Source organism: Eleutherodactylus coqui, chromosome 6 (genome assembly GCF_035609145.1).
Source record: "Eleutherodactylus coqui strain aEleCoq1 chromosome 6, aEleCoq1.hap1, whole genome shotgun sequence".
NCBI lineage: Eukaryota > Metazoa > Chordata > Amphibia > Anura > Eleutherodactylidae > Eleutherodactylus > Eleutherodactylus coqui.
Window position 1 is genome coordinate 29,478,075 of NC_089842.1, and position 21,124 is coordinate 29,499,198.

The 21,124-nt window shown below is 45.0% G+C and overlaps 1 protein-coding gene across 1 annotated transcript; it reads right to left on the bottom strand.

Moving 5' to 3' along the window:
- Positions 1–12,590: 12,590 nt before the first annotated feature.
- Positions 12,591–21,124, bottom strand: FBL (fibrillarin). The gene is made up of 9 exons (XM_066606514.1): positions 20,977–21,124; positions 18,445–18,642; positions 18,244–18,342; positions 18,065–18,159; positions 17,396–17,566; positions 16,238–16,370; positions 16,040–16,152; positions 13,235–13,380; positions 12,591–13,140 (listed from the first exon to the last, which is right to left on the bottom strand). Exons 1-9 carry the CDS (start codon positions 20,984–20,986, stop codon positions 13,116–13,118), a joined length of 990 nt encoding a protein of 329 aa, XP_066462611.1. The 5' UTR covers positions 20,987–21,124; the 3' UTR covers positions 12,591–13,115.

Genomic DNA, 21,124 nt, shown 5'->3' on the forward strand with positions numbered 1-21,124 from the left:
GTCACTCTTTAGATTTAAAAAAAAAACACGCAGTTCTCCCACTGCCCACTAGGGCTGCATTGTGATGTGGATCACTGAAGCAGTGGTTTTCCATAGGACTTCATAGCCATTTTCATGTGCTTTTGCAATACAAATGTGCTTTATCAGACTTATCTGTTTTTCACATGTGAAAATAAAACCTGTTTATTTTCTATGGGAGCGTGGCAAAAAAAAAAAAAAAAAGAAATGTGTGATTTCTGGAAGTATTGCCCAAAAGTAGGACTTGCAGCAATTTTCTAACCCGATCGGTCAAAGAGAAAAATGGCTTGTGTGAATTAACTCTTCAAATGAATGGAGTCTTAGACTTCTGCCCGCCACAGAATTGGCACTGTGTTCCCACCAGCAGTCGTCTGTATGTATGTAGTGTGTCCGTGTTTTGTAGCATTTTACTTCACCTGATAGTGTGGGGTAAACTTTTTTAATTTACCCCTTTGCATGTTTCTAAATTATGGGAGGAAACCTCTGCAACCCCGAGGCCCACATACAGACTCCATGCAGATGTCCTCCTTGGGCTGCCTCCACCCAGGGGAGCGTGACATCGGGCCATAAAACGCTGCCAACGGGCGATTTACCTGCAGATGTCTAAAACGCCTTCCGTCACTTCAGTAAAAAAGTGATGCTCCGGCGCGGCAACTGTTCCCAATATTTTTTAGCGGTAAACCTCGTGTCGCACTCCGTATTTTTCTGTCCCATTGAGAACAATGGGTGATGCTTTCAAAAGAACACAAAATATAGAACACGCTACAAGTTTTCCCTGCGCTGCGGGGAAGAAAATAATCACTCATAGATGACGCCAGTGGGGTTTATATTTGTGCATTTCGGAGAGCGCAAATCTTGTGCCGTTTTCTTGGCTGTGTGACAGCGGCTTTAGGCTGGGCTCACACGACTGGGTCGGATGCTGCAGTAGGTTTCTGCTCTGAGCCCCGCCGGTCACCCTGCGGGATGGTGTGTAACTGTATTGTGTATGACCGTGTAGGCACACAGGCGCTCATTCACATTACAGCTTTTTTTTTTTTTTTGTATCCCTCACATATGGGATAAATAACTGCATATTAGCTGCAGTATATCCGCAACAAAATAGAGCATGCTGCGCGTTTTCTTCTCGCGGAATACGCAATTCGCACCTGCTGGGGTGAAGAAAAATGTGAAAGAATGTGCCTTTAAATGCCTGCGGATCGTCGCATGTGGACAGCGAACGCAGAATCTGCAAGTCAACACGTGCTTGGTCCTAGGACCGCAGCGCTGCAAGGCAACAGCTCTCATCACTGAGCCACCACACTTCCTGTTATGTAGGGATTGCTTCATTCATCACCACAGGCCTGGATTACAATGAATGGTGACGCCTATAGATAACAGGTTCACAGGCGGTGATCATCACAGCTCACCTCTTCCCCCTCCCCGCACAGGTCACAACACGGGCTGCAGAGAAAATGGACGGGTGAGAATTCATGAACTGCAGCTCAACCAAAACTACTGCTGGCCAACCCTCTAAGGTACAAACACGGCAAAAGCTCTACTAAAACAAAGCTTGCCCGTTCTTTTCCCCAGTAACGGAGTATAGATGCTGCTGTGATCTCAGGGACAACTACTGCTAGCGCCACTCAGTGGTATGATATAGACACCGCATAGTCTAGGTGCGTCCTGGGGCCAACTTGCATCGCGCTGTCCAGGTGCTGTCTGATACAACTGCCTGTGAAAGCTGCATCGATGTCCGGTTTATGGACAAGAATAGGACGTGCCTTGAGGGGGTTTTTTTTGCGTGGGCATTGGGTTCATGGAAGAAACCGCCGCGCTCCCTAGACTAACATGGGACCGTGTTCTGTATGTGGGATTAGACGGCGCATGGACCCAAAAGTACAGGAGTGCTCAGGAGGCCTTCATATCTACCCACCCTGAACACCATGTACATTCTATATGTAAACTGCAAGAAAGTTATACCACTTGATAAATAGTGTTCTGATCTTGAGTTACATACAGGATGTAACTCAGGATCAGTACAGCATAAGTAATGTATGTACACAGTGACTCCACCAGCAGAATAGTGAGTGCAGCTCTGGAGTATAATACAGGATGTAACTCAGGATCAGTACAGAATAAGTAACGTATGTACACAGTGACTCCACCAGCAGAATAGTGAGTGCAGCTCTGGAGTATAATACAGCATGTAACTCAGGATCAGTACAGCATAAGTAATGTATGTACACAGTGACTCCACCAGCAGAATAGTGAGTGCAGCTCTGGAGTATAATACGGGATGTAACTCAGGATCAGTACAGAATAAGTAACGTATGTACACAGTGACTCCACCAGCAGAATAGTGAGCGCAGCTCTGGAGTATAATACAGGATGTAACTCAGGATAAGTACAGGATTAGTAATGTATGTACACAGTGACCACCAGCAGAATAGTGAGTGCAGCTCTGGAGTATAATATAGTATGTAGCTCAGGATCAGTACAGGATAAGTAATGTATGTACACTGTGACTCCACCAGCAGAATAGTGAGTGCAGCTCTGGAGTATAATATAGGATGTAACTCAGGATCAGTACAGGATAAGTAATGTATGTACACAGTGACTCCACCAGCAGAATAGTGAGTGCAGCTTTGGAGTATAATACAGGATAAATAATATGTACACAGTAACCACCTTTTTATAAGGCTCTTTTACATGCTGTTAAATTGTTTGTCCACTCTTTACAGTTTTTCTTGAGTTGTGGGGTCGGACGTTGTACAATGAGGGGCTGCCGGTACTAATCCTGCGTGTTCTGTTCCTTCATCTGTTATTAGATGCCTGATCAGTGTCAGTGACATGGTTGGTGGGTTATGAGACTGACATCATTACTATGGACAGACTTGGCCATGGACTATACCATTCTACTGTGCCAATAGGGGCCACTGCACTGATATAAGGATGGTATATGCGAAGAAGAATAAATATATGAATATTCTAAAATTTAAGCGATTTCCTCTTTTAGTTGTAGACGTCCACAACCCCTTTATTAGAGGTTCTGTTATATATGATTACCAGGAGATGCTTTTGACGAACACAACTAATGGATCCCGCGTCCGCCTCCTACGGGTATACAGTCACCCAGGTGAGCGCAATTTGGGGCAGTGAAAAACTGATTGCTTACCTCTGTGTGTTGTTGTGTTAACATGAATTTCACAAGTGTGGAAAGAACAAAAGGCCCAACTGATGTCATTAACAACGAAAACCAAACCTGCAGAATAGTGCGTTCATGTCAAGGGGGGTGCGACTGGGAAAACCAGGAAGCGTGCGTGATATGCGACATTTAGTCCAGTTTTTTTTATTAATGCACCCAGTGACCTGACCGGCACCAGAATAGGACGGGCTGGGATATTTTTGTACCATTTACTAGTCTGCGCATTCACACAGATTTCACACATGCAGGTTAGGGCTTAGTCACATGGACAATTTTAGCAGTATGCATATTGTGGCATCCTGTACAACAAAAGGGCGGAAGGGGTAACCTCACTCCTTAGGGAGAGCACCAAGAAGGTGAGTGAGGAGACTATAAGGCCATGCATAATCCTCTGGGTAATCATTACATTTGTAGTGCCACCTATTGGATGGTAGCATTCCTGCAAATCAATGCTTGACCCTTTATACAGGTCTGTAGAGCAATGATTGGGAATTGAAAACCAAGCCAGAATCCACACACAGGTAGCTGTTTCAGGGTTTTTCCCCTCATCAAGCCAGGATCCTACTGCACACTGATGTGGGGCAAAACCCCCGAAACAGCTGCCTGTGTGTGGATTCTGGCTTGGTTTTCAATTCCCAATCATTGCTCTACAGACCTGTATAAAAGGTCAAGCATTGATTTGCAGGAATGCATCCCATAGGGGGCGCTGCAGAGGTATTGTTCCATTTTCTATTTTGACTTCTCTACCTGGAACCTTCCCGCCATATACTGTATGTCAAATAGATGACAAAAGGAGTGTAAAAGTAGCCGAAGCTGACCAGAACGCTTCCTGACATTTAACCCCAAGAGCCTGGCTGTAAGGCAGGTTTCACACGAGCGACTATTGTGCGATTTTTCTCGTAATGTGACAGTGCTACAAATTGTGTGTGTGTATGAAGCCCGTGCTTTACAAGGGGTTCCTTCACGTTGGCGATGTTTTGTAGCCTGCCAATGAGAAAAAAAGTAGCTGAATATTGCCGTAATTTTTCTTATGGAGCCTTTATGTTGTATTGCACGAAAACGCTGGTTTCATGTGATGCGATGCAACTTTTACAGTAGGCAGTCCTACTGTAAAAGCCCTAAAATAAGCCCTAGCTGCATAAAAAAACAGCTAATCACCTAACAGCCGCTGTCGTGTCTGCCGCGCGTCTCCTCTTCAGCTATGGCAGACTTGCTTGTAGTTTTCAGCAAGCGCTTCCTGGTTTGGAGGTTTAAAATCCCCACCTTCAGGAAGTGCTGGCTGTGATTGGCTGAGCTGTGGTGCTCCATAACCAATCACAGCCAGCAATTCCTGAAGGTGGGGCTTTTGAACCTCCAAACCATGAAGTGCTTGCTGAAAACTACAAACAGGTTCGTTGGAGCTGACAGTGGTTGTTAGATTATGTTTTGGTTTTTTTTGTTTTATTTTTATGGAGCTAGGGCTTTTTTGGGGGGGTAGGGCTAATACTTTAAGCCCCACCCCCTTCCCACCACCCCCCCTTCCCGAAAATCCTGGCAAAATAGCGCAACAGCAGGTATACAAGCATTTGGTTCCTGTTAGTAATCAATAGAGAAAAAAAAAAAATATATATATATATATAGTCTTGGAATATCCCTTTAAGTGTAGCGTGCAGCAGCATTGAGGCACCTTGTGCTGCCTGTCCTTTTACTGAACAAACCCGCATGGTATGCTGCACTGTTTTGGTGTGGAATTTGGGATGGAGCCTTAAACTAGATCCTTGGATTACATGCTGCCATAGATGCCTGTGCAGCTTGTCATAGACTTGTGGCTGCAGCTCACTGCTAGAATCACATCTACACTGCTCAGTACTGCTGTGTTCCTGCATAGCAGAAAGAGCAATATGGAAACAGCAGTCTCCACCCACCAGCTCACAGAGAGGAGATCCTGATCTACTCTAGGTGCACTCTATAGAGCTCATAGTAGCTTGTCTAATGTATAGAGCCTGCAGTGGGGACAAATGGATACAAAGCGTAGTCACGAGTATAATGACCACATGCAATTTTATTCCCTATATACACGGCCACTTGTTCTGCAGCGCCATCTGTAAGGCTGCCAGATTCTTCCTGATTCCTATACGCATGTAGGTTCTCTCTTTCAAACAAAAGGAAATCCAACTTCCCATTTCTTTGCCATCGGGGACAAGCAGGAAATCCCCATATGCAATGCATCAGACCCCAGCCATGGTAAAGGAAACTCAGAGCGGGTTCAGAGGATGAATAGTAGAGTTTGTGCATGACTGATTCTTCACACGGTGCCAACTTCATATTTCACAGATGCTGGAAGGTGTGTCACACAGGATCTGGGTGGTGCGGGCTATGGAGGGGCTCACAAATGATGTACCTAAAGAATGTTTGTGTGTAGACTACAGTCACACTGTATATCAGGAAGCATTCTTCATCGCCAGGGAGGAGAATCTACAACTATTTACAAGTTCCTATAACCAGAAGCTGCATACACCAACTGCTGCAGAGATCGATGAGTGGGCTTGCAGCATTAACCCCTTACACACAGCTTAATTTTTTAAAGGTGGGAAGGAGGAGAGAAAAAAAAAAAATGTCCATTGTTTTGTAGCTGGCTGAGGGCTTGTTTTTTGGAGGAAGAGTTGTATATTTGAAATGCTACTATATGAGATACTTAAAAAAAATGGAAGAACTGAGTGTTTTTATGGCATATACACTCCCGCAAAAAAAAAAATTATTGGACAGTACTACTACAATACCCTTTTTTTTAAATGTATAACTTGACGCTACTGCCCCTCTTGACCTCGGTGGGACAGGAAGAGGATACTGCTTAAGGCCACCTCCCACCACCATCTCCGGTGGCTTCATATCACAACGGATACGTGGCCCAATGGTTTTATTGTTGCTGAAAGACCAACCTACTGTTATGTTTACATGCACAATACACAGTAGTTTATAAGGGAAGGTAAGTCTGTGCTGTCATGATGGACTCATGGAAGAGGAATTAAAGGTAAGAATAATTCTGGTTTTACCGTTCCGTCCATCCTGATGGCACACATGGAGGCAATATCAGATTATCACCGTAACCCTAGGGGGGGTCAGGACTGCCTGGAGGACCTTCCGGCCGAAGGCCAGTTCTTTACCGCAGTGGAGATCCAACCGATAGTGCTTAGAAAATATGTGGGCACTAGACAAATCTGCTCTGTAGAGCTTCCCTACGTTCAGCCCATTATGAAGAGTGAGCCCCCCCCCCCCCCCCCAGAAATGCACTTTTTCAATCACCCTGTCTCCCAGAAAAAATGCAATAAAAAGCGATCAAAAAGTCGTATGTATTCCAAATTAGTACTAACAGAAACTACAGGGCATCCCGCAAAAAATGAGCCCTTGCTGAACTACGTTGATGGAAAAATAAAAAAGTTATTGCGCGCACAAAATGACCGCAGAAAATAATTGAAAAAAATGTCTTTGAAAAAAAAAAAGTACAGTAAAAAATATAACTATACAAGTTTGGTATCGTAGCAATCGCACCGACCCATAGAATAAAGCTATGTTGTTTTTGTTGCAGTTTGTGCGCCGTAGAAACAAGACGCACTGAAAGATGTCGGAATGATATTTTTTTTTTATTTTACTCCACTTAGAATTTTGTAAAAGTTTTTCAGTACATTATATGGTACATTACCAAATCCTGCAAAAAACAAGCCTTCATACAGCGACATCGATGGATAAATAAAGGTATTACAATTTTTTTTTTAAAGGGGAAAGGAAAAAACAAAAATGGGAAAAAAAGGAGCCGCGTCATTAAGGGGTTAAGTAGGGTTCCCTACAAGATATTGCCCGTATCTCACCAATTCGTCTAGTGGTTGTGATGGCTACCAAAAAGCTCTTTTAATAGATAGGGTTTTAAGAGATATCGAATGCATGGACTCAAAGGGAAGTTCACAGAGACTGCCTAACAACACATTAAGGTCTCCAGAGGGAACAGATTTCCTACCAACTGGTTTAAGTCCATCTGCTCCCCATAAAAACCTGTGTAACTTTCTGTTTTCTATCAGTTGGACATCAGAAAAGGCACTAGGAGCCGCCACCTGTACTCGCAGGGTTCTAGGGCTATGTCTCTTATCTAGACCTTGTAAGAAATCTAGGATCTTCGTAAGGTCTGGATTATTCAGATCTGGACTCTCTGATCCATACCAGAGGCAAAATTTCCTCCATAACCTAAAATAAATAATGGGGGTCGTCTCCTTTTGACTCTTTTTAAAGAGTGTGTTTATTACCTTAGACGATAGCCCTGGGTCCCTCAATCTCTGCCGCTCCTTAGCCAGGCTGCCAGCTTCATCCAACAGATCTCCTGGCGGAACACCACACTTGGGGACAGAAGGGCCTGCCTGAGGGGCAGTGTTATTGGAGTCTGTATTGCCAATGAGGTCAATAACAGGAACCAAGGCCTTTTTGGCCACACTACTAGGGCAATGAAAATAACGGTGGCTCGACAGTTCTGGATCTTTTGAAGAGACCGGGAAATCAAAGGAACGGGGTGGGGGAAAAGGCATATGCCAGTTCCATATCCCAATCCTGGGAGAGTGCAGCCAGAGCCACAGGATTGTTTGTAGGGTTCAGGGAAAAGAATTTGCGGCATTTTGAATGTCCTTCCCGCAAAGAGGTCGTCTTGGGGGTAGCTCCCTCTGAGACATCAAAAAATGGACCGCTTCCATGTTTAACCCCTTAATGACGCGGCCCTTTTTCTTTTTCCATTTTCGTTTTTTCCTCCCCCCTTTAAAAAAAATCGTAGCTCCTTTATCTATCCATCCTTGTTTTTTGCGGGCTGAGTTGTGTTTTTCAATGGTGCTATTTAAAGTACCATATAATGTACTGAAAAACTGAAAACATTCTAAGTGGCGAAAAATGAAAAAAAAAAAACGACATTCCGCCATCTTTTAGTGCGTTTTGTTTCTACGGCGCGCAAACGGCAACAAAAACAACAACATAACTTTATTCTATGAGTCGGTACGATTGCTACGATACCAAACTTGTATAGTTTTTTTTTACTATACTCCTTTTTTTCAAAGACATGAAATTTTTTTCAATTATTTTCTGCGGTCATCTTGTGCGCGCAATAACTTTTATTTTTCCGTCGACGTAGTTCAGCGAGGTCTCATTTTTTGCGTAATATCCTGTGGTTTCCGTTAGTACCAATTTGGAACACATACGACTTTTTGATCGCTTTTTATTGCGTTTTTTTCTGGGAGACAGGGTAACTAAAAAAGTGTATTTCTGGCGTTAGTTTTTTTTTTCCGGACAACGTTCACTGTGCGGGAAAAATAATGCGCTACTTTGATAGATCGGACTTTTACGGACGCGGTGATATTAAATACATATTTTTAATTTATTATTTAGATTTTTTAATAATAGATATGGCAAAAGGGGGGTGATTTAAACTTTATTCAATTAAAAAAAACTTCATTGATTTTTTTTTTTTACATTACTTTGAAGTCCCCCTGGGGGACTTTAACATGCGATACTTCGATCGCTCCTGCAGTATGACGAAATGCTATAGCTATAGCATTACGTCATACTGCTTTTTGACAGGCAGTCTATCATGCCACCCCACGGGGGCCTTTCATTAGGCCCCCGCCTACCATGACACCTGCACGGCTCCCCCGATCTCACCGCGGGGGTGCCGTGTGGGTTCGGGGGATTTAAATGCCGCTGTCAGAATTGACAGCGTCATTTCAATGGTTAATAGCCGTGATCAGCCGCGCACGGCTATTACCCACAGGCGTCAGCTGTTTAAATGATGGCACGGCGAGGGACAAGAACTCAAATTTGTACGCTAAAGATACCATCTGCAAAACCCAGGGTTCCATCTCCCTGATAACAGAGAGCCTATCCCCTACAGGACCTGTAGTTTCATCTAGATTTGGGTCTGGGGGAAAAGAGAGAACTCTTACCTCCTTTAGGATATGACCACCTGCCCATTTTGCCCTTACTTTTCTCCCTTGGCTGAGATGCTTGTTTCTGAAAGGACAAGCTCTTTGTGGGCAGATAATTGGTTGTGAATCCTCTTTTTATCCCGCTTTCTCTAGGATCTTATCTAATTCTTGACCAAACTGATATCCGCCTTGAAAACATAGTTTGTTCTTAGAGCCTGCGCAGGGGGACACGGACGCATAATGTCATAATGCCCGCCTGGGGGAATTCCCAAGTACCACATGGCAGAAAAGCGCACATATTCCGCTGGAGCATCCGCCAGGAAAGCTGTAGCCTTCTTAAGCAGTGGAACACACTTCAATATCTCCTCTCTAGAAGCCTTTTGTTTCACCTGTGATTCAAGCTGTGTGAGCCACAAGTACATGGATCGTGCGACGGCCATAGATGCTATATTGGCTTCTACTCCAGTAGACTAGGATTCCCAAGCATCCACTTTCCTGTTCATAGCTTCCTTTAATTGTGACGCATCCTCAAAAGGTCAGGGAAGTCTTTTTGATTAGCTTCGCCACCTGGATGTCTACCTTTAGCTCCTTGTCCCACAAACTTATGTCTTCAGGTGCAAGCAAGAGTCTATCTTTGAACTCCCTGGAGATAGCCTTCTTTCAGCTTTTCCCCCATTCTTCCTTCACGAGTTGTTTTAAAGTCTCGTTCATCAGAAAGCATTTCCTACGCCGAGACCTCCTAACATCTCTTCCTGAACTGATCACGGTTGGCGGACATCTACCACCTCCATGGTGGTGCAAACTGCAGATGTTAATTCCTCAAGATCTTGATAAGAAATATTTGTTATCATTATCCACTATTGTGAGTGCTGACAAAGCAGATGATTCAGAGTCATCCATATCAGGTGGCTGAGACGAGGAGGACATATAATCCTGAGTTTTGGCCCTTTTTGCTGGCCTAGAAGGTCCAGGCTGGGAGATTGGTCCTGTTCAGATAGCTTGAACCTCCTGCCCTTCCATTAGGCGGAGACCATACGTTAAGGATTGCTGCTCCTCTGGAACAATTGTAGCAGTACAATCAGCATAAAGAAGCTTTTTTGCATTTTCATAGCACACAATACGCATCTTTGTCAGGTTTCGGTTTTAATGCTTCCTTCTGCAATATAGGAGAAGGCATTCTACCAACAAACATAGCCTGTCACTGGTTTTCGTTTGTCCAAGCAGACTACTCAGTTGATGGATTCTCCCGGTCACCATCCATGCTGTCCATAGAGGTGATCCAGAGCTTGTATTCCACAGGGTAAGCGCTCATGGAATTCAAAGCCACCTCTTTTCTTTAAATTTGGCACGGCTGATGCCACCAGAGCGTGCGTCTGACGTCATCTGCTAGACGCCGGACCCAAGTGCAGAGCTGCCACAGCATTTGCTGAGGGTCAACGATCCACAGACTGCCACTACTCTCCTGAACGGGCACCGGCTCCAGACTCTGGTGAGCGCTTCCTTCATCCATTCTCCGGCATACACGGAGAACTGCCTCTGTCAGGACAGAAAGAACCACTGGAGAATGGTGGTAGGAGGTGGCCTGTTGAACTCTCCTCCTTTTACTGCCATCTTTTGACCATCATAACTTTATTTTTGTGTTGCTGCAGCTGTGGGAGGGCTGCTTTCTTGCCGAACAACCTTTGGGTTCTATTGGTAACATTTTAGGTTGCATAGAAATAGGTTATGGTGATGCCTGCACTCCGAGGAGGAAGAGCAACGAAGTGCATGACAAAAAAAAATCCAAATGGTAAATATAGTTGGGCTGTCCTGAGGTGGAGCCTGGAGGGTGACAGCGCTCCACCCCTATGATCTGAGCTGGCTGTCAAAATGTAACCCAAACAAGTAATCCCATCAGTTGTTAGCTGCAGGACCCCGTCAGACAACGGACGAGATACAGAGTGAAAGAAATTACAGCGCTACAATATGCTTTGGGATCTCCTAGAGGTATAGATAGGACCTGCTGCACCAGGGGGAACTCAAAATGCCATAAGGCTCCCCCAATCCTCATGTGAGTAAGGTGGCGTTTCAGATGCTGTAAGTAATTTCCATTAATTCATTCTAGACTATTTGTTTATACTTAAACATAAAACAGAAATAAAATCCTGGCAATGCATTTCAGAGTATAGAAAACTCCAGTTTCAAGCAGGCTAAAAAAAAAAAAAAAAAGTTTACTATATGACCCTGAAATGTGTTGGAATGATTTTGTTTGTTTTTACACAAAACTGGAAATAATCAAAGTTTTAAAAAGTTTAGTATTATAAATACTTGTGGGCCCCCAATGTCCACGGCTGGATCCGGATAAGTAACGGTTTATGTCCGCGGGCACGCAGGGATTCACCAGTGGACAAGAGCCCTTACTTATACACAACCTCATTTATGTTAGTCCACATAGGGGACTTACTGCAGGCCACCTATTAACAGACCCCAGGCACATCTTACATTTTTCAGCGATATCTCTGCTGCTTTGTGAGAATCTCATCGTTTGCAATAAAATCTTTTTTTTTTTTATTGTGAAACTCAAAAGGATTTTTGAAGGTTAAACACATTGCGCGAAAATCGCAAGTTCGTGCGATAAATAATACGGCTCCGTGGAGACACATGGGCTAAAAAGAACTGCAAGTCACGGCAACATCGAGCGTGCCCTGATTTTTTTTTTCTCACAAGATGGCATCAGAGAACATTGCTAATGTGAAGGTAAGCCTGGGCTTTCTCACGCCATCGCAGCGCCAGAAAATCGTGCCTTTTGTTGTTGCCTGTGAAAGCGGCCTTAATTGTATTTGTTTTACCTCCGTTTCTGCTTCAAAAACAGCAGGAACCAATCTAAGACTGATGAGGTTCGGGGCTCGCTCACACTTTTAAGTCCCTTTTAGACAGGGATGAGAGTCGGGTAAACGACTGCACCAGCGCTGATGGCACCGCTACAGTCGTTGGCACTTGTGCAGAGCGTTTAGACAGATCACCGCTGGAGCGCGGGCTTCAGTGTTATGTGGTGCAGCTAAACTTGTGCTTTTTCTACAGAATGCACGTTGCGGACGGCCCGCGGCGTACGAGAAAAAAATAATTGTGGCACGTTTTATCTTTGGGCGTGCTCACATCACCTCACCCGTTCTCAGCATTGTTCCACATGCTAGATGCATGCAGTGTGATGCGGGGTTTCCCCATTAAAAGAAAGAAAATGGGCGAGACTCCGCAATCCTCTTTCACGGCTGTCAGTCGCGATTCTGTAGCAAAAGCACGAGTTTAAAACCATGCGGACCATCCCCAGTATAAAAACCTGTAAGAGTTCCGCACGGACACAGTCTACACACAGGTCACCTGCCGCGGTTACAGCCGGAACCCCACACGGAATCCGTGCTTGCCGTGTGCATTAGGCCTTACAGTGAGAGGCTACTACAGATAAAGCAGACGCAGGCAGATGTAAAGAGAAGGTTTATGTTACCGCTCCAGATACATAACTGCTGGAAACACGAATATAAAAACCGCTGCAACAACCTCATAACTCCAACCAACCATTTAATAGGGAATGGACAGAATAGTTTAGGCTCCTCCCCATAGACGATGCAGCAGAGCACTTCTAGGGAGTGTGGGAACCCAACAACAAACACTGGCGCCCCCTGCAGGGCTTCACAGAGCCCTATGCCAAGGGGTGAGGGCAGTGCACAAACTTGTCAATGCCCTATTAAATGGATATTAACCCCCCACTGACGGAACTGTCCCTCTGTAGAAGTCTTCAGGAGGGGGCGGAGCTTAGACTCATGCAGGAATCTGCGGAACATCCATCCAAGCGCATCCACCTGTGAGGAGGGTCTCCAGGAAGGGCCAAAGCTTATGTCAATGCAGTATCCTGCGGGGTCTTCACTGCCAAGAGGGGGGAGGGGGGCTGTAATTCAGTAGGATCCTTTATATATAAAAATAAAGTCTTAAAGAAAATAAAAGGAAAATCATTTCTTCTGTTTGGCCGGAGGCCTGCAAGAGAAAACAGAAACAGATTAGTGGATGAGCAGGCGGACGGGCGCAGGTTGCTTCTCCTCCCCTGCAAGCGGCCTTGTAATACACGCACCTGTACACACCAACCACCACCGCGTGGTCTCGCTCGTACGGCTCAAGCGTCAGCTGTTCCTGGGGTTTCATGTTCTCTTGTTGCATTTTCTTTACTTCTGAAGCAAACACGGCCTCCGGGGACGCTGTGGAGTCAATGCAGTTTGCCTACAGAACACGGAGGGAATCAATAAGCAAGTTTAGTACATTCATCTTGTACATAGGGAGCAGTATTATAGTAGTTATATTCTTGTACATAGGAGGCAGTATTATAGTAGTTATATTCTTGTACATAGGGGGCAGTATTATAGTAGTTATATTCTTGTACATAGGGGGCAGTATTATAGTAGTTATATTCTTGTACATAGGGGGCAGTATTATAGTAGTTATATTCTTGTACATAGGGGGCAGTATTATAGTAGTTATATTCTTGTACATAGGGGGCAGTATTATAGTAGTTATATTCTTGTACATAGGGGGCAGTATTATAGTAGTTATATTCTTGTACATAGGGAGCAGTATTATAGTAGTTATATTCTTGTACATAGGGAGCAGTATTATAGTAGTTATATTCTTGTACATAGGGAGCAGTATTATAGTAGTTATATTCTTGTACATAGGGGGCAGTATTATAGTAGTTATATTCTTGCACATAGGGGGCAGTATTATAGTAGTTATATTCTTGTACATAGGGGGCAGTATTATAGTAGTTATATTCTTGTACATAGGGGGCAGTATTATAGTAGTTATATTCTTGTACATAGGGGGCAGTATTATAGTAGTTATATTCTTGTACATAGGGGGCAGTATTATAGTAGTTATATTCTTGTACATAGGGGGCAGTATTATAGTAGTTATATTCTTGTACATAGGTGGCAGTATTATAGTAGTTATATTCTTGTACATAGGGGGCAGTATTATAGTTATATTCTTGTACATAGGGGGCAGTATTATAGTTATATTCTTGTACATAGGGGGCAGTATTATAGTAGTTATATTCGTGTACATAGGGGGCAGTATTATAGTAGTTATATTCTTGTACATAGGGGGCAGTATTATAGTAGTTATATTCTTGTACATAGGAGGCAGTATTATAGTAGTTATATTCTTGTACATAGGAGGCAGTATTATAGTAGTTATATTCTTGTACATAGGAGGCAGTATTATATTAGTTATATTCTTGTACATTGAGGCAGTATTATAGTAGTTATATTCTTGTACACAGGGGGCAGTATTATAGTAGTTATATTCTTGTACATAGGGGCAGTATTATAGTAGTTATATTCTTGTACATAGGGGGCAGTATTATAGTAGTTATATTCTTGTACATAGGGGGCAGTATTATAGTAGTTATATTCTTGTACATAGGGGGCAGTATTATAGTAGTTATATTCTTGTACATAGGAGGCAGTGTTATAGTAGTTATATTCTTGTACATAGGGGGCAGTGTTATAGTAGTTATATTCTTGTACATAGGGGCAGTGTTATAGTAGTTATATCCTGGTACATAGGGGGCAGTATTATAGTAGTTATATCCTTGTACATAGGGAGCAGTATTATAGCAGTTATATTCTTGTACATAGGAGGCAGTATTATAGAAGTTATATTCCTGTACATAGTGGCAGTATTATAGTAGTTATATTCTTGTACATAGGGGGCAGTATTATAGCAGTTATATTCTGGTACATAGGAGGCAGTATTCTAGTAGTTATATTCTTGTACATAGGAGGCAGTATTATAGTAGTTATTCTTGTTCACATGGGCAATATTATAGTAGTTATATTCTTGTACATAGGAGGTAGTATTATAGCAGTTATATTCCTGTACATAGTGGCAGTATTATAGTAGTTATATTCTTGTACATAGGGGACAGTATTATAGTAGTTATATTCTTATACATAGGAGCAGTATTATAGTAGTTATATTCCTGTACATAAAGGCAGTATTATAGTAGTTATATTCTTGTACATAGGGGGCAGTATTATAGTAGTTATATTCTTGTACATAGGCGGCAGTATTATAGTAGTTGTACTCTTGTACATAAGGGGCAGTATTATAGTAGTTATATTCTTGTACATAGGGAGCAGTATTATAGTAGTTATATTCTTGTACATAGGAGCAGTATTATAGTAGTTATATTCTTGTACATAGGGGGCAGTATTATAGTAGTTATATTCTTGTACATAGGGGCAGTATTATAGTAGTTATATTCTTGTACATAGAGAACAGTATTATAGTAGTTATATTCTTATACATAGGCTGCAGTATTATAGTTATATTCCTGTACATAGGGGGACAGTATTATAATAGTTATATTCTTGTACATAGGAGGCAGTATTATAGTAGTTATATTCTTGTACATAGGGGGCAGTATTATAGTAGTTATATTCTTGTACATAGGGGGCAGTATTATAGTAGTTATATTCTTGTACATAGGGGGCAGTATTATAGTAGTTATATTCTTGTACATAGGGGCAGTATTATAGTAGTTATATTCCTGTACATAGGGGGCAGTATTACAGTAGTTATATTCCTGTACATAGGTGGCAGTATTATAGTAGTTATATTCTTGTACATAGGGAGCAGTATTATAGTTATATTCTTGTACATAGGGGGCAGTATTATAGTAGTTATATTCTTGTACATAGGGGGCAGTATTATAGTAGTTATATTCTTGTACATAGGGGGCAGTATTATAGTAGTTATATTCTTGTTCACATGGGCAGTATTATAGTAGTTCTATTCTTGTACATAGGGGGCAGTATTATAGTAGTTCTATTCTTGTACATAGGGGGCAGTATTATAGACGTTATATTCTTGTATATACCTTTATGGAGATGACAAAATGGCCTCCATTCTTCAGGAAGTTGTGGGCATTGAGAGCAACAATTCTTGTCTGATCGGGCTGAGCTACATCTGCGAAAATCACATCAACCATACCTGGGAAGACAATGGTTCATTGGTTACCTGCATTATGCCAAAGTTCCCACCAACAGCAGTAGTCTGCATTATGTGGCCTAATTACCTAGCAACATGCGATACTTGTGCGGGTGTCTGGCGTCCTCAATCACAGGGATGATGTTTGTACGCTTCTTGGCTACGTTAATAAGATCACGTCCGGACCTGTGTGAGAATTCAACAGCGTAGACGAGTCCTTCCTGTTAAACGGAAACATTAAGCATATATCCAACTTTAGAGGGTTTTCTAGTAATATATTCGATTGTAATATTATATTTCATATGTTTCTCACATCATCTTACGCAAACAGAATAGTTAGCATATAAAGGTTTAATTTGTTCACGTTCTGTATGTATTAGATGCAGGCTTATACTCCCCCATATCCTTCCCTGGCTTAGGAATGTCCTGAGACAGCGGCTTCTGACCCTCTCAATTCAAAGAGGAGCTATTAGAAGAATGGGCACTGAATGAGCGTATTCTCCGTTTTGAGTTTAGTTTCTTAGGCATCGTGTTTAGTAGTAACACACACCTTAAGGCGTTGATATATTTTAATGATTAGTCATTACAAATTAGGCCAAGTGTGTAGATCATATCCACCCCAACTCTTGCTTAGGTAAGTGAATGTATATATACAGGTATCTGCCTTGTAATAAGACAGAAGCACTCATTGCCGTATGATACTAGCTGATGTCATGTGTCAGTGATTTGTGTACACAACCTCTCACATAATACAGAGCAGGCAATGATACGCTGTATGGAGTTCTTTAGAGCTCCGACAACAGAGGGCGCTTCTTAAGAGACCTTTATCATATATCTGCAGAACAGGTGTGATTGCTGGAACCCCCATAATCACTGGAACAGGCGTTCTGTGCCCCATTTTCATCACTGCAGAGCCGAAGGGAAAAGCTTGAATACAGCGTTTGTCACGCAAGTGTGTAATATGTCTATGGAGCTGCTGGAGATAATCAGGTACAGAGCTCCCGCTTGCCTCATAGCTATTGAATGGCGGGTCCTCTGTAGCAACAGATCCTCAGGACCCCTTTTTCTAGTGTTTGGTGGGGGGTCTCAGCAATTGTATTTATCACCATATCTAAAGTCCATTATGAGAAAACTGTTTCAAGAAAAATGTCCAACTCGCCACAGATGACTTGTCAGGCCAGCCCACCGCAGCCCTCCGCTCCCCCTTCCTACATCTGTCTGGAGCAGATTATGTAGATTCACTTACCGGGCCGACCAAATCCGACACATGAGATACCGTTGTCCCAGACGCCGCTCCGAGGTACAGGACTTTGGTTCCAGGCTTTATGTGAATCTGGTCAATGCCACCCAAAATGGCTGCTGCGAGCTTCGATCTGAAGGGGTTCCAGGCTCTGTATTCAGTTTTAATTTCTCCATCCTAAAGAATCATCAGAGACAATCTGTTACAGTCCTGCGATACGCTTGGACCGCAGCGCATCAGCAGCTAGGAAGACTAAATGTCATCTATAAGCACTGCAGATTGAGGTGCCATCAATTCTATGGCAAATGTAGAAATCTATATGTAGAGAGCGCCACCTGGTGGCGTCAGTAGACTACCACCTAGTGTGTTCTTGCAGCTTTGCCTGCCTGAGGGGAAGCCGGGAATTAATGGATCTGTAAAACAGCTACAACCTTCTCTAGGAGATGCTCAGGACAGAGTTCTGGACACATCGGTCCTTGTCCTGCCTGGTGGATCACCAACAAGTAGAGTAGCTTGCAGATCCAAGCGTAGGATGAATCACATGTAGTAACCCATGGTCAGCAGCACGTGGCTCAAGGGGTCATGTGACTACTGTGCCACAGCAACCCAAAATGGTCTGATTTAAAGGGGTCCCTCAGCCAAACTGCAGGTTTCCAGGCCACCAAGACTACAAACCTCCACGGAGATCCTCTTCTCCCCGTAGACAGCTTCTCCAGGCACTAGGTTCTTGGTCACCAGCGCATCCTCCTTTCCTCTGCAGATAAAGACTCCTGGAACAGAAAGCGGACAGATACTCAGCATGAAGCCACCACGGCGGTCACATCGGGGAGATCACGATCTGTAGCCACCCTTACCTTCATGTCTGTGAGGCTCCACAATCACTTTCCTTCCTGCTCCGAATCCTCCTCTTCCCCCGCGGCCGCCTCTGCCTCGGGGTCCGCCCCTGAACCCACCTGCAAAAGGAAAAAGATTTCCCACTTCTGTCCGCTACAACTTGGGAGCAACAACCCTCAACGCTCCTCCATCCCACGGCTCATCCCTTGTAGAGCCCTAACCTCTTCCTCCAAATCCGCCTCTTCCTCCGCGGTCACCAAACCCGCCTCTTCCTCCACGGTCACCAAATCCGCCTCTTCCTCTTCCTCCACGGTCACCGAACCCGCCTCTTCCTCCGCGGTCACCAGACCCGCCTCTCCCATATCCTCTGCCGAAACCTCGGCCGCGGTCACCAAATCCTCCTCCTCTAGGACTGAATCCTGAAAAACAAATAGTTAATAGAAGTTATAACAATGGCGCAGCCTCAGAGCGTGCGCGCCAATACTGGAGAAAGGTGACGGGTCTCGCCTGTCCGTAGGGACAACGCTCCCTGATCCCTCACTACCTGCGGCGCTCAGTGTGCCTTGATGCAAGTGTGCGCACAACCAACAGATGCTGTGGATTTTCCCGCGTGGATGACGGCGCCGGCCATACGTTTAAGGCCGCCTATCCACGGGCGAGATGTCATAGCGAGATCCGCAGCCATAAATCGCCCGCGGAGCTTACATGACACTTTTCATAGGATAACTATAGAAAGCGCAGCCCGCCTCTCTGCTCGCATGATAAAGATGGCGGCATGCTGTGATTCTCCGCGGTGAGCCTATCGATTACATAGATCACCGCGGAGACCTTACAGCGCTCCCTTCTCCTCCCACGCAGCAGAATATCGCCAGCGATTTTCCGTCGCGGCCGCGAACAGTCATCCTAGGAAATCTCATCCAGGTGATGCCAGAATTTCTCTGTACGGAATTTGACCTGCAATGCGAATTCTTAAACTTGCAACACGCCATTGTGGAGGAAGGAAGCCCACATCCGTAAGACGGCCGACGCCTGCAGAGACTGGTGGGATCTATAGCCCTGGACTCCACCCTCTCGCTGTAATACCCAAGATAAACACTTGGGGGCAAACCTGGCAGGGCAGGGATCCTGTTTATATCCAGCCGCCTGAAGACCCCCCCCGCCATACATATGGGGGACGTCAGCCGAGCCCCCCGTTATCATGGGCGCCCAGACTGTCGGGTGGGGAAAGGAGACTAGGATTCCAACCCCCAATATTTCTGGTTTAGTAAGGGGGGCAGACTGTCCGGCTGCGGCTTCCTCCGCCGGCCCCCTGGAGAACACATGACGCTCCGGTGAACCTTCCTGTCTGGCAGAGAACCGATGGAAGGTGTACGGAAAATACAGAAGGCGCGGCGCTCCTAGAATACGCCAAATAACCGGTGGGCGCTGAACTGTTTACCGGAGTCTCGGATCAAGCTGCGCCAGAAGGATCGCTAAGCGCGGAGTACTGCAGACACAGCGCCCGGACCCCGTGTAACGAGGAGTCGCACTACAGGTCTAGCGCCACGGAGCCCCTCTAGTGCGCCCCCTCCAGGACGGCCCATAGTAGTCGGCACCTGACCACAACTCTTCTGATGCCGATTGTATGGGAGGAAGATGAGGGGCAACATATATAGGAGGGGGAACCCCAAACAAACAGGAGGGCGGGAAATAACCAGCAGCGGCTTCTGCCCAGTGATCATCTGCGGACCCTCCTGAGCCGCTGCGCCAGCCGACGTTGTGTTTTTTTTTTTAAACTCTTCTGTTTCCCCCTCCCCCCCCCATTTTGTGTCTCATACCAACAGCGTGCGGCGGGGAAATCTGGTTTCCTTCTCCACGGCTCAGAGCGCTTAAAAAAAGGCACGGCGCGAAATTGGGTGGAAGGAGGGCAAACCGGTTACGGTACATGATGCACAGCGCTGAGCGGCAAGTAATTTTAGACAAAATATGGCACGGTCCTCGTACGCCCGCCCCCAACAACTCATTCTGAGGTTGATTAAACTGCTGCGAAGAAACGCACAAACGGCGGTTCTTCACACCCGGAAGCCGCTGCGCAGCGCCACCCTCTGCCCCGCCACACGGGCGGACGTGTGCAACAGCAGCCCTGCTGACAGCGGTTCGCTCGCACGCCGGGATTATCCTGCACAAAGTCCCCATATAAGTCAATGGGGTGCGCCAATGTGATGCGTGAAACGTATAATTGTGCGGGAACATCTGGAACGCATTCGAACACGTACCGCTCCAGCGGGTCTTCACTGCGCACAAATATACAGACCGCGGGGGCAAACGGCGCAATACACTAGTATGTGCGCAAAAATGCATCACTCATTACGCAGACGCACTGCGATCAGGCCTGCGCAAATACGCACCCAGATGTGTGAACGGGGCTCAACCACACGGGCGTACGCCAGTCTGCCGATACACAGACCAGAACACGCCAGTGCCCTGCGGATCTCTGCCCGTTCGCATTTTTGATTCTACGTGCGGAAATTCAGGGCGTATTTACAAAACAAAAAACACACAAGAGCGCTGGCAGCGCAACACGCTTTTTGCAAATCACCTAAAAAATATATACAGATCTCAGAGAAACCATTAACTAGGGTTCCATTCACTGCGTGATATACGGCGTATCTGCATTAGCTGATATCACGTGCAGCAGAGACTCCCGGCAGCCAGAGCTGTAACCGACGGAGCCGGCCTCCCCGTGTGCCCCGCTTCTCCCTCCCGCCGCTCACCTGGCCTCATGTCCGCTTCTCACGCAGCTCCAAATGACTCCAACACGTGTCGGCCGCACTAAGAAGCGAACGTCCCGGCAGCCTCCGCGATAAAAGGAAGAGGCGGGGGACGCGCATGCGCCATACGAATAGTGCAGCAACCGGAAGT